The following is a 12,442-nucleotide window of genomic DNA, read 5'->3' as shown; positions in this document are numbered from 1 at the left end:
GTGTCTATAGCCCTGATTTGCAGTTTATATAATTTGTTAACAGTTTTAATTTTGAAGTTAAGCCAACTGCTTGTTGTTTTAAGCTTGAAGTGGCCTTTTGGACTTATTTACAAATACAGAAAACAATTCTTAAGGATAATTTCCCTATAACTTAATAGTATTGCTTTCTAGGGATATTAGGGCATCCTGCAGTCTGTCATTGTCTGCCGGCAATTCAAGGCAAACCGAAGCCTTGACCGGTGAGTGGGCGGCCACTTTGCTGACACTGGGCGTAAAGTCAAGCGGATAAACAAGAGATTAAAATGTCATAAACAATGCTTTTGGAGCATCCTGCTAAACAACTTAATGAAAGGCTGCAGGTCCAAAATAAATGAAACGCTCCACGGAGAAGAAGCCAAGCGTAAAGTGTTTCGTAAAACTATTTTGGAGTTGAAAGTTTTTGCAAACAATCAAAGCACCAATATATATATATATATATATATATATATATATATATATATATATGAATATATATTGCTATATAGTACATGCCATTTATATCTTTAATCCTTACGTGATGCAGAGGGAGCCGTAGCAGCCATGTATGTGGTATGCGGCAAGTGGCAACTCAATAAATTTTCATAAAACTTTTGATTTGTATTTATGAGTTTTTGGGCATGCTGGCAAGAGTGGAAATTCAATTAAGTCGTTACGATGGTGTTGTTATTATTGTTGTTGGTATGTTTGTAAAACAATTGAAAAACTTTATTGGGGAGTTTGAGTTTCGAACATACATTTCGAATACAGTGGGTTGTTGTACATAAATGATATATTATCATACAAGGGCATAAATTATATTTTCGCATACTGACAAATAAAAAACACTTAGAATTAAATATTTGCATATAAACACATTCAATCACACACACATCTACACACAAAACTTACACACACACACATACACAATGCTCAACAATTTTCACTGTGTCTTTAATATGTAGTTGTTTGTGCATACCTTCAATTTACAACTTTAACTTAAACAAAATACTGCATCCAAGATTACATAATGCAGTGGCAGACCAGCTAAAAAAGTCGTTTCAAGCAAAAAAAAAAAATGCGAAAAAAGAAAATTAAAATTATTAATCAATTTAACGGCTACAAAGGTGAGTGAGGGGGCGGGGACGGATTCACGTGTGTTGAGTGGTGGTAAGAATTTGATGCTGAACATGAACGCCGCCCCGCACTGCACTTCACCTTTGTGGGCTTAAATTGTTCATAGTATGACTTATAAATTGTGAGCGCTAATTTCCAGCATTTTTTTTTTTTTGTTTTCTTTTAGTAGTTAACATTATTTTCGTAAGTATTTTTGTGTTGATTACAATATTATGTATAGGCTGACGGTAGGAATGAATATTGAAATAATGTGCATTAGCCGATGCTGAAATTTAAACAGAAAACAGTGATTTAATGCAATGCCTAATGTGACTGCTTATTCAACGCTGGCATTGATCGTAATTGTCTTGCCCTTAGGATCGTCAAAGCGGTCCATTGTCTTTATATCCATCATCCAGCACAGGCCCAGGAAGACGATAACCAGCAGAATGACAACGACAAACAGACCCATTAGAATGCCAGGCGTAACGAAGCCAACACAATCCCACGAATCACCAAAGATAAAGTTGTCCGCTGTTTGCGCACTGAATGGTGCCTGCAGCTGCAACGAGCTGAACGTCAGCTTGTCGACCATATTGGTGGCGGTAGGTTTCGAAGACCAGGTCGCATTGCCGCAGGCATAGGAGAATGTAGTCGGTGCATTTACGCCAGGTGTGCGGAGAGCCTGACCGCCATATGCAGCATTGCTTAGCGTATAGTAACCATCGTAGGTGCCCAAGCTAATATCGAAGGTGATTGCCTTACTGTCTTTAGTGGCCAGGCTGACGCTGAACTTGATGTTGGAGCTATTACTGATGGAGATACCAGTGACCTCAACCTTGACACCATTGTACTTAACCTCCGTGAAAGTAATCTGAAACTGATTGCCCGAGACGAATCTGTAGCCTGTCATCTCCGATGCAGTCCAGCGACGCACGCGACGCTGTACAGTGGGCGCAGTAGTTGGCGCAGCCATATACAGATAAGCCACCTTGCAGTCCAACTGCTTGCTAACAGCAGCAATAGCCGAATCTATTATAAAAGATACATTTTTATCAAATTATTAAAAATACAGGTCAAAAGTGCTCAAGTCGATAGTGTCCGACTAGCTCAACATTGTCCGAAGTTATATAAATAATATGTATATAGAGGCATACATATTACTTATTCATAGGGAAAAAAAATTGTTCTGTTTGTGTTTACATATTTGTGAGCAAGCGGCGAAGTTGTGGATAAGCATTTGAAGCATTTCCGATATATCCACAAAAAGTATCACCGAGAAATTTGCATTTATAGAAACTGAAGGAGCTATTAAAAATCCCAAACTTACTGACCACATATCAAATTCCCAAGTATTCTGGGAAAGAATCTCCATGACGGACAGACAAACGGATGAGTGAAATATCTCCTCTGTCAAAGCATCAGAACTGCATTTTCAGTCAATTTATAATAGTTACTCATTGCTTACCATGTGACTTCAGAGTGTCAGCACGTGTCTCGGCCTCCGCCTCTTCAAAGGAGACAAAGAGTGCCGTGCCCGCTTCACATTTGACGGGATTCACCAACTGCCCGGTGGCATCGACGCTGTTGTGTTCACGCTTCTGGGCCGCCGCACGCAGCGCCTCGGTGGGGTTCTCAACGCTGGTGAAGTAGGTTTTGGGGCTAACGGATTGCAACTGGGCGTAACACGACTGCGCCTCGTTATTTGAACACAAGAAATCCTTGTTGCTTAGCTGGAGAAAGAATAACAATAGTTGATTAGCAACTTGGCATTTTTTGCATCATTTGAATTATTTGCCTATGATTGGATTGAAATCTGTTACGAGTGATCACTGTATTTTGTACTATTGGTTTATCGTACTTACGCCATTTTCCTCGAAGGCCACAACCATGTGATCTTTGAGCAAAGTCGCCAGATGTTGTTGAAACTCCGCTTGCTTCACTGTGAGCAGCGACGGCTTCTGGGGGCTAATGGGGGGTGGTACACGCGTTATTAGGTTGCAACTTGTTGTACGTAAAAGGAAAAAGAGACCCACCTGTTGGCGCCCCATAGAAAAACGGGCGTCTGCTCGGCCAAGGCGACTCCAATGACGCACAACGCAATCAGCGATTTCCACAACATTTTGTTGCTCTGATCGCTTCGTGGACGCACTGCGTTGATCAAATAAAAACGAAATGAAAGTAAAATCAACAATTGAACATAATTGAACACAAGTATTGAGTTGAACCAACCAAAAATTAACAAAAACTACAAACGAAAAATGTGTAAAAAGTTTTCGATTTGCACGGCCCGATGTCGATTTGCGCTGTCAGAGTGAAAAAGTTTTCATATGACATGTCATGTGATGGCCGACCAGCTGACCGATAGCGAGTTTGACTAGTCGATATCGAGCCAGCCAGTCACAGCGAATTTTAAATTACTTAAGCGGTCACACTATGCAACGGCTATACTATCGATATAAAATTAATGATAGCGAAACAAGTTTCGGCGTTAATTTGATAGATTAAAATTAAAGTGTTAATTATACGATTAATTACAAAGTATACAATACATAATACATGTATTAAGAAATTTGTTACTGTGATTTAATCTGTGCGCAAGGATTGCAATCGAAAGATGCATATCGATATCGTGGAAACATCTTATCACATGTGGATCATACCGTCACTAATTATTGGTCAACTTAAAATAAATCTTCTTCTGTTATTAGTAAGTTTAAGCCGTTAGTGTGTATAATTATTACAATGCACGAAAAGTGTGGAAATGTAGAACTATAAAAGAATACGAAATGCGTCTGCGACGCCGCTGGCATCGGCGGATGCGGCGTACAATTGAGAAAATCTATCGGCTCAAGATGCAGTCGCGTCGCAAATTTGCCATTTTTGCGGTCTTTGGAGCGCTCTGTGTGATTATCTGGCTGGGCGGGCAGCAACTGCTGGCTGCGACGACAGATGACCAGCACTTCCATGGGGACACTCGCTGTGCTCCAATCGATGCGGTCTACACGTGGGTCAATGGCTCCGATCCGGATTTCATCGAGTCCATTCGACGCTACGATCCAAGCTATGATCCATCCCGCTTCGACGACAAGAATGAGCTGAAGTACTCGCTGCGCTCGCTAGAGAAGCATGCCAACTGGATACGACACGTGTATATCGTGACAAATGGCCAGTTGCCCAGCTGGCTGGATCTCAACTACGAACGGGTGACGGTTGTGCCGCACGAGCTCCTCGCACCAGATGCCCAACAGCTGCCGACGTTTTCGAGTGCAGCGATTGAGACATTTCTGCATCGCATACCAAAGCTATCCAAGCGATTCCTCTATCTGAATGATGATATATTTCTGGGTGCGCCGCTCTATCCGGAGGATCTGTATACGGAGGCGGAGGGTGTGCGCGTCTATCAGGCGTGGATGGTGCCAGACTGCGCCCTCGACTGCCCATGGACGTATATAGGCGATGGTGCCTGTGATCGTCACTGCAACATCGATGCCTGCCAGTTCGATGGCGGCGATTGCAGCGAAGCCGGCACAGCTGATTTTCTCCACGACGAGCTGCATGAGGTAGCCGAGCAACCAGCGCCGCCTCCTCCTTTTCCAGTGGGTCGCGGGGCCGTTCATAAGTTTCCCAATATGGGATTGCGCAAGTTGTTCAAGAGTAGCTCCAGCAATTTCAAGGATCTGATGCGGCACAAAAATGTCTCCACTCTGCTTGAGTTGCGACGCATTGTGGAGCGTTTCAACAAGGACAAATTGAAATCACTGAATCCCGAGCTGGACGCCAGCAGCGCATTGCTTAGCAGCACCCGATCCAGCCAGCAGCTTTTGCACAAGGAGGACTTTAAATCCTCCACAGACATTTACTCGCATTCGCTAATTGCCACCAATATGCTGCTGAATCGCGTCTATGGCTTCAAGGCGCGTCATGTGCTAGCCCATGTGGGCTTCCTCATCCAGCGAGACATTGTGGCCGCGATGCAGGAGCGCTTCCAGCAACAGGTGCTGCAGACGGCCCACCAACGTTTCCGCTCCTCCACCGATCTGCAATTCGCCTTTGCCTACTACTCCTTTCTGATGAGCGAAACTCAGCAATTGGGCGTGGAGCAGATCTTCGATGAATTCGATACGGATGGGTCCGGAACCTGGTCGGATCGCGAGGTGCGCACCTGCCTCACACGCATCTATCCACCGCCGCTGGACTGGTCGGCGATGCGTTACTTTGAGGAAGTCGTCCAGAATTGTACACGTGACCTCGACCACGACGAGAGCGTCAATAAAATTGTGCACTCCACGCTTGTCTACGAACGCTACGAGGACTCCAATTTGGTATGTAAACCCCCTGGGAATCCAAAGTTAAGCTCTTTTCATTTGTGAAATTCCCTTTCTAGCCAACAATCTCACGAGAGCTCGTCTATCGCTGTCCTCTGCTCGCAGAGGCTTTGACTGCCAATTTTGGTGCGCGGCCCAAGTATCGCTATCATGTGAGTCCGAAGCGGGCATCGCACAGCAATTTCATGATGCTCACCTCGAATCTGACGGAGGTGGTGGAAGCGTTGGATCGCATGCGTCGCAATCCGCGCAAATTCAATTGCATCAACGATAATCTGGATGCGAAGCGGGGCGAGGATAATGAGCTGGTGCGCCATCTGCTCGAGGATTTCTACTTGTCGTTCTTTCCGCGTCGCAGCAAATTCGAATTGCCGCCACAGTTTCGCAATCGTTATGTGTCCTGGAGCGACTACCAGCGTTGGCGGCGTCGCAAACGTGCCGTGCTCTATGTGGGCTACGGTGTCAGTCTGCTGCTCATCATCTTCTTGCTACGGCTGCTCTGCCAGCACAAGGCGAAGATTGTGCGGCGCTGTGTGCAGCGTCTGTAGAGCTTATAATACTATTATTGTGGTTGTCTGACTTACATTTGATCCAATCCATGTCGTGTGGCAAACTAAGTTTTTGATACTTGTGACCATTTTAGCGTCATTTTAAAAAGGTGGAATCTAGTTATAAAAAATACGTATAGAATTAGTCTCTCATTAAGCGCACTCACGAGGCTTATGTTAAGCAAGTTAAGCAAGAGTAATATTCCTTCGAATCGAAATTAAACATATTAATAAATAGAATTTTGAGAAAAAGACTTAGCTGGGTTTTTGTTCAAACAACCCACTTTGAATGCGTCATTGTTTTATTTTATTGGTACGAAAAGTGTACGAAAATTGTATTTACATAGCAGTGTAAATGTGTGCTATAATAATTCTAGACTATATTGGGTTTCGGCACTTAAAACGAGGAGACTCTAATGTACACACACAACGGCATATAAAATAGATGTATGGTATCGATTTGGTCATCTAGTGCGGTACATGTTAAGTATTTATAGCTATAAAAACCAGATAAAACTAATTGTTTAGTTTAAAACAAGTGATATGGTCTCACACACATAGAATTACAGTAACATTCAAATAGTTAATGCGAATAATACACACTCATACGGATGTGCGATGTGTGAGTGTGTATTATAATGCGCTATGTACATGTAATATTACATTCAGATAAAAGCAAATCAAACTGCTTGCTGCTATTCGATGCGAATGCGGGTCGTTGAGCGACGCAACGTGGCGCATTCCTTAATCACCAGACGCATGAGCAGCACCATCGCAATAATGTCGGCCACGATCAGCATATAGAAGACATCCTGCCAACTGTGGCTGGAGATGAAACCAGCCAGCAGCGGACCCACAGCAGCCCCTATGGACCCGGTGCCATCGATGATGGCAGTAACAGTGGCCAGCGCATTTGAATTGCCCTCCAACGAGCTGTGCTGACCCAGCTCCGCGCTCACTGAGGTCGTTATTAGCGCATACGGTCCATTCACAAAGATGCCCACAATGATGAGCAGCAGTATGCTAATTGACACCGACAATGCTCCATATTGTTGATACATTAACAGCTGTAAATAGGTATTATAACAATCAATTATCATATATAGAGACATACAATTTGAACACTTACAATGGGCGAAGCGAAGAATAACATAACTGTACAGACAGTGGCCGACATGCCAGTTAGATCCGATATATAGCCAGCGGCAATGGCGCCCAAAATGCCACCAACATCGAATAGTATGGAGAGATCAGCGGACAGCGTTGGTCCCAATGTGCCTATAAAATTATGAATTACATTTATAAAAGATAAAATATGTTAGTTATCAAATATAGTCATTGCTCGCAACTTAGAATGTTTCTCAGTTAAAACAAAATCTTTGTTGGTTTATCTTTAAGCAATTTTCTCTTTAATATTTATCAGCTACACTCCATTGACCGCAAGCAGACAATGGGGCGTATAGCTAGCTGGACAGACAGATTAAATAAATGAAATCTGAATCCATTCACAATTGCGACACTAAAATGACGGCTTCACTCACTGGATGACTGTATGTAGAGGGGCAGCCAGTACATGAACGTATAGCTGACCAGTTTTGTGAAGAACAGGCAGAGCGAGAACTCCACAACTCCGGGTATATGGAGGGCATCGGCCAGGCTGATGGGTCGCCCAGCCGCATGACGTTCCCTGGACGCTTGACGTGTCAGGATGGGGGTGCGCTCAGTGGGCAAGGGTCTATAGCTGACTTGATCCTGCAGTTAGAAATATACAATTAATATAAGTAACTAGGTCAATATTAAATGGATATACATATATATTAATATTTGTAGAAAAGAGAACTGTCTAGGATACCACACAACACAAATAGAGAGAGAGAGAAAGAGAGAGGAGAGCGTATAACACACGGGAAAAAGCAATTTGCTGGATGCATGCACTTACGGTTTGATATTCAGCATAACCGGAATGGCTAAAAAACTGCGCGAGCATACGCCAAATTTTGGTTTGAATGAGTATTGTGTGTTTAATTTAGTTGAAGAAATCAAAAATGCAAAACTGGATTGGGTAAATGAGTAGAAATACTCACGGCTTCGCTGTGGCGCGCCTGTTCCTCATCATCATCATCACCGTTTTCCGCATCGGATTCATTGGCCACGCGACGCTCCTGTGCGGCATGCTGCGGATAACAACCCACAATCTCGGGCTGATCGACGAGAAACAGAAAGAGCAGAAATCCCACAGCGCCAATTATAATGCCAGGCACCACAAACGAAAGAGCCCAATCGCTTTCCACATAGTGCGCCGCTATTAGAGTGCCCAGAATGTTGCCAATTGACGTATGACTATTCCAGATGCCAAAGATTAGACCGCGCTTTTCCTTGCCAAACCAGCGACCCACCAACGTGACGACGCCCGGCCAGCCTGTGGTCTGGAATATGCCGGCAAACACTTGCACCAATATGAAATACCAGAGGCTGTGTATATTGGAGGTGCGGGCCAGGCCAAATAGATAGGTAAACACGCCCGTCATTATCATGCCAAGCGAGAGGAAGTAGCGCAGCGAGACGCGCTCTGCTATAAATCCAGATATAAACATGGCTATCGCATAGGAGAAGAGAAACGCCGAGTCCAGCATGCCGAACAGCGTCTTTGAATCGGGGCCATCTGTAATAACAAATTATCTTTTGTTAGTTAATCACAAACATTGCATACTCCAATACTCCAGTACTCCATACAAACCAACGAAATCAACTTACCAAACGGCGCATAACCGCAATCGCCGGCTGTGTGCTGTATTCCAAGCGTATTTGAGCAATTGCCGTGCAGCACGGATTTGACCACAGAGATTGGTTTGCGCGACATGTGATAGCAGGCGTAGGCGAGGAATGTCAGCAGAAATATCGACATTTTGAAGCTGCAAATGAAGGTAAATGCATCATTTAATTATTTATTTAATGCCATTTGACACAATAGAAAATACAAAAAGGAGAAAATAGATTAAAATATATTAAAAATCAAATATAATATTAAATTTAAACTTAATAAATATTAAATATTTATGTAAATGGATTTCATAAAATAAAGTATTAACAATTACGTAAAAATAGTAAATACTATTTTTTTTCTACTAATTTTGATTAAAATTTAGAAATACAAATTTATCTTTCAGCGAGTTCTGTTTTGCCATACAAAAATGAAACAATTATTGTTTTTTATCAGGCGTGAAAGCAAATGCGGAAACGGAAGATATCTGTTATAAACGGAAACAGACCAGTTTTGCGTAAATTGGAGCACGTCTAAATTTAATAATTTTGTAGGTTTAAGTGGATTTCAAAGACTAGATTAAAGGGTATTTGAAAATGTTATATCTAAAATACAGTATTTTACTGCTATTGTTGCTGCTTAAAAGGAGGGAGATAGAGAGATAATGTTCTTACCACAGCTCCTTCCGTGCGTGGAAACGAGGACATTGTCGCGAGAGGCTCTGCAGGACACGTATGCCGATGGGTATATCGTTGTAATTGTTACTCATTTTGCGCGTTCTTGAAGCTGGCGGTCTCATCTACTGGCACAGGCACGTTAATAACTGTAAATCAGCGTTCCGCTCGTATAGCTACCTATTCAATACCTAATTCCGATGTTGCGCTGGAAAAAAGATCACGAACCGAACCGAAAGCAGGTGACGAATGATACGTGTACATCAACAGGTAGCGATGACTGTATTGCTGATGCGGCAAAGACGAAAGATACTCTCTGCAGTGTTTGGCTATCTTCTACTTCGCCTTTATCTCACTTATTTTAGCGGACACATATGCAAGTTTTTACACACACACACACACATACACGCACACACATACACGCACACACATATATATACACACTCTATACACAAACAAACATCTGTTGTCACTCGAGTTTCACGGCAAGTCAAAATGTCCAAAATAACTGAATCATCACCGGCGGCGATATTCGATATCGCAAATTGTTATATACAATTTTTGTTGAGAATTCGCAAACTGCAAAGTTGCTGTTTGTTTTATGATAGTAAAGCCTTTGTTTATTGTTAGCTTGACGTTTGCCTGCTGCGGTTAGTCTTTTTGCATATTATGTGGGCAAAGTGTCAGCGTCTCTAGCGCAACGCTTGCAAACTGACTTTTTGAATCAATTACCACTTTATTATTTACCGTACCGTTAAACAAAAACTAAGTAAATAAACAAAAGATCGTAACACATTTATAGCTGAATCGTATCGCTCGTGATTTGCTGAACCGAACGACTAACAATACTGAGTGAACGAACAGCGGAGTCGCCAGTTGAGTGTGCTGTTAAACTCAAAATGGCATGGTTCATACCAGTTCCGCTCAGCTGTTAGCATCGATAACGATAGCTAACTGTTCTTTCGTAACATAGCTATCGGTGAGGAGTAAAATCTATATTTAAAGTTTTATTATTAAATTCATTCCCCAGGATATTGGCGGATAGAACTTTTTAAGTTTACACAAAATTGTAGCCATATCAGAAATAACATAAATTTAAATCAACTAAAAAAGGGGTAACAGACTGATAAAAAGATAACGGCTTTTGTGCTTCTGTTAATATATTAATCGATAATCGACTGCAATTTACCAGGGAGTCAGATATATTTGTAATATTTCCCATTCGCGCTTAAATTAAAAATTGAAACGGGCTTCTTAACAAAATATTTAGTTAATCAGTTGTATTGATTTATTGCATTATAAGCACCTGCACCTGACAATTTGTTTAATTTGACAGTTTGGTAATAAAAGTTCCCACTAGTAGATGGGATCATGCGCTAATTACGAGGCGGACACACAACCGGTAGAAGAAAAACGAATAACTATAAATATTAGTCAGCTGAGTTTGCTGTGACACTAATTTAAATTGATAATATACGATTGTAGTTCACATGACTCGGCTTCCCTAGCCTCAACAACCATTGAAAATACTTTGCTTTTTCAACTGTACGAAAACACTAAGCACATGCTAATTCCAGAAAAAAAATTGCAATAGTTTTCACGTGTGAAAAACAATATGAGCAATTAGAACGAAACAAGTTGCTAATTGAACCGAACTGCAGCTCTGCAAAGCAATTTCCCCATTGTATAAAAACAATGTGGCCTGCCTCTAGAGTCACACTTATCATTTTGCAGTTCAGCAGCTAACATATATTACAAAGAAACCCTATTGTCAAATAAAAAAATACAAAAACACAATGCAGTTAAATAAGGTGGGTAATTAAATAAGAATCACGTATACTCTAATAGCATTTTAAATTTGTCTACAGCAAATTTGGCAATTACTTGCGTGTATTTTTGCTTTGAAATTGATTTGCGCCTATCCCCACACAAGTTCTGAGCAGCATAATCGAAGACTGAGTGCAGAGACTGCACTGAATATAGAGTATCCATTGTCGGAACAGCACCAGTTTGAGAATCTGTATAGACTTGAGCGCACATTGGGCAGATTGCGACGTGCTGTGGAGCAGTTGGAGTATGACGAGCCAGCTGATGATTTGGAGTTAGCGGAAGTTCATTTGTTTCGGCCACTCTTTCGCTATCGCGCTGAAGTTTCCAGACAGGTGAAGAATCAACAGCGACGTCAGTTTTAGTTTACTTTAGTTTAGTTTACTTAACTCATCAGTTTCTACTTCACTTCACTTTTCATACCAAAAAACTTAGCCAATAAGGTTTTCAATTGAAATAATTTATATTTAAAACAGAATGTAAACGCCATTTGATTTGATTATTCAACATTTAAATACGTAGTTTATTAATGTTTTTTATACATATTTCATGCTAGAACTGTAGTTTTTTTTTTTTTGAAAATATCCACACGTGATTAAGCTTATATACACACACATACATACATAGATTCAATTCTAAATGGGTAGATTTTAATATACATACATATTATTGTTTGTGCTCTTATCCACATTGTGCTTATCGCTGTGGATGGCACTCAAATTCCTTACATTGCAATGGATTTCAATTTTGAATTATATAGTATATACAAAAAACGGAAGACACAAAGAATTTAAACACAAACTCTCTCAATCAAATTGTAAGGAAACTATTTTTAAAGAATACGATGTAAGCTATATTTCTGACAATTCATAAATATAGTTAAGTCTCTAACTAACATGATTTATTATATCTTAAGTCGCAAGTCCCGTATGAAATCTCTCACGGTTTTTTTTTGTTCAGAGTTTACACTTTTTTTTGAGCTATACATATAAATCTTATAAAAAAAACTCTTTAATTTTCTGTTTTATTCATACATATAAAGAGCAACTTGCGTATTTTGTAAATAGTTTAATCTCTGCTAGACAGTTTATGCTAGTTTATTTTTGCTCAAGGCTTTGAAAAGTTTGTAACCAAATTAAATATGTATTTTTTTTTGTTTTTGTTTTTTGTTAT

At 41.0% G+C, this 12,442-nt stretch overlaps 4 protein-coding genes across 6 annotated transcripts; 2 read left to right on the top strand and 2 right to left on the bottom strand.

The window, feature by feature from the left end:
• Positions 1–702: 702 nt before the first annotated feature.
• LOC6560317 (V-type proton ATPase subunit S1) lies at positions 703–3,497 on the bottom strand. The gene is made up of 5 exons (XM_001987298.3): positions 3,364–3,497; positions 3,168–3,282; positions 2,997–3,099; positions 2,600–2,864; positions 703–2,163 (listed from the first exon to the last, which is right to left on the bottom strand). Exons 2-5 carry the CDS (start codon positions 3,251–3,253, stop codon positions 1,469–1,471), a joined length of 1,149 nt encoding a protein of 382 aa, XP_001987334.1. The 5' UTR covers positions 3,254–3,282; positions 3,364–3,497; the 3' UTR covers positions 703–1,468.
• Positions 3,498–3,830: 333 nt separating this feature from the next.
• Positions 3,831–6,261, top strand: LOC6560760 (N-acetylglucosamine-1-phosphotransferase subunits alpha/beta). Its single transcript, XM_001987297.2, has 2 exons — positions 3,831–5,456; positions 5,519–6,261. Exons 1-2 carry the CDS (start codon positions 3,921–3,923, stop codon positions 6,005–6,007), a joined length of 2,025 nt encoding a protein of 674 aa, XP_001987333.1. The 5' UTR covers positions 3,831–3,920; the 3' UTR covers positions 6,008–6,261.
• Positions 6,262–6,288: 27 nt separating this feature from the next.
• LOC6560759 (glucose-6-phosphate exchanger SLC37A2) lies at positions 6,289–10,234 on the bottom strand. 3 transcript variants are annotated; one of them, XM_032734272.1, is made up of 8 exons: positions 9,634–10,234; positions 9,443–9,567; positions 8,762–8,919; positions 8,092–8,669; positions 7,947–7,982; positions 7,549–7,759; positions 7,137–7,285; positions 6,289–7,074 (listed from the first exon to the last, which is right to left on the bottom strand). In XM_032734272.1, the coding sequence occupies exons 2-8, from the start codon at positions 9,565–9,567 to the stop codon at positions 6,703–6,705; spliced, it is 1,629 nt and encodes a 542-aa protein (XP_032590163.1). In that variant the 5' UTR covers positions 9,634–10,234; the 3' UTR covers positions 6,289–6,702. The 3 variants fall into 3 exon arrangements, with proteins under 3 accessions (XP_032590163.1, XP_032590164.1, XP_001987332.1); XM_032734273.2 differs by having other exon boundaries at positions 6,290–7,074; positions 9,623–10,233; XM_001987296.3 differs by lacking the exon at positions 7,947–7,982 and having other exon boundaries at positions 6,290–7,074; positions 9,623–10,230.
• A 928-nt stretch (positions 10,235–11,162) lies between these two features.
• On the top strand, positions 11,163–12,284 carry LOC6560758. The gene is made up of 2 exons (XM_032734660.2): positions 11,163–11,253; positions 11,311–12,284. Exons 1-2 carry the CDS (start codon positions 11,239–11,241, stop codon positions 11,632–11,634), a joined length of 339 nt encoding a protein of 112 aa, XP_032590551.1. The 5' UTR covers positions 11,163–11,238; the 3' UTR covers positions 11,635–12,284.
• The last annotated feature ends 158 nt before the right edge of the window (positions 12,285–12,442 follow it).

This window comes from Drosophila grimshawi, unplaced genomic scaffold, assembly GCF_018153295.1.
Source record: "Drosophila grimshawi isolate 15287-2541.00 unplaced genomic scaffold, ASM1815329v1 contig_1369, whole genome shotgun sequence".
Classification (NCBI taxonomy): Eukaryota; Metazoa; Arthropoda; class Insecta; order Diptera; family Drosophilidae; genus Drosophila; species Drosophila grimshawi.
Note: the sequence above shows the minus strand (reverse complement) of the source record. Positions and strands in the feature narration are given on the sequence as shown.

Excerpts from the sequence above, each read along its gene's own strand:
- LOC6560317 (XM_001987298.3), bottom strand. The coding sequence starts at position 3,253 with ATGTTGTGGAAATCGCTGATTGCGTTGTGCGTCATTGGAGTCGCCTTG. Across the intron at positions 3,100-3,167 it reads TTTCTATGGGGCGCCAACAG|CCCCCAGAAGCCGTCGCTGC; the intron begins GTGGGTCTCTTT and ends ACCCCCCATTAG. Across the intron at positions 2,865-2,996 it reads TGGCCTTCGAGGAAAATGGC|CTAAGCAACAAGGATTTCTT; the intron begins GTAAGTACGATA and ends TTCTTTCTCCAG.
- LOC6560760 (XM_001987297.2), top strand. The coding sequence starts at position 3,921 with ATGCGTCTGCGACGCCGCTGGCATCGGCGGATGCGGCGTACAATTGAG. Across the intron at positions 5,457-5,518 it reads GCTACGAGGACTCCAATTTG|CCAACAATCTCACGAGAGCT; the intron begins GTATGTAAACCC and ends TTCCCTTTCTAG.
- LOC6560759 (XM_032734272.1), bottom strand. The coding sequence starts at position 9,567 with ATGAGACCGCCAGCTTCAAGAACGCGCAAAATGAGTAACAATTACAAC. Across the intron at positions 8,920-9,442 it reads CACGCACGGAAGGAGCTGTG|CTTCAAAATGTCGATATTTC; the intron begins GTAAGAACATTA and ends CTTCATTTGCAG. Across the intron at positions 7,760-7,946 it reads GTTATGCTGAATATCAAACC|GATCAAGTCAGCTATAGACC; the intron begins GTAAGTGCATGC and ends TTCTAACTGCAG.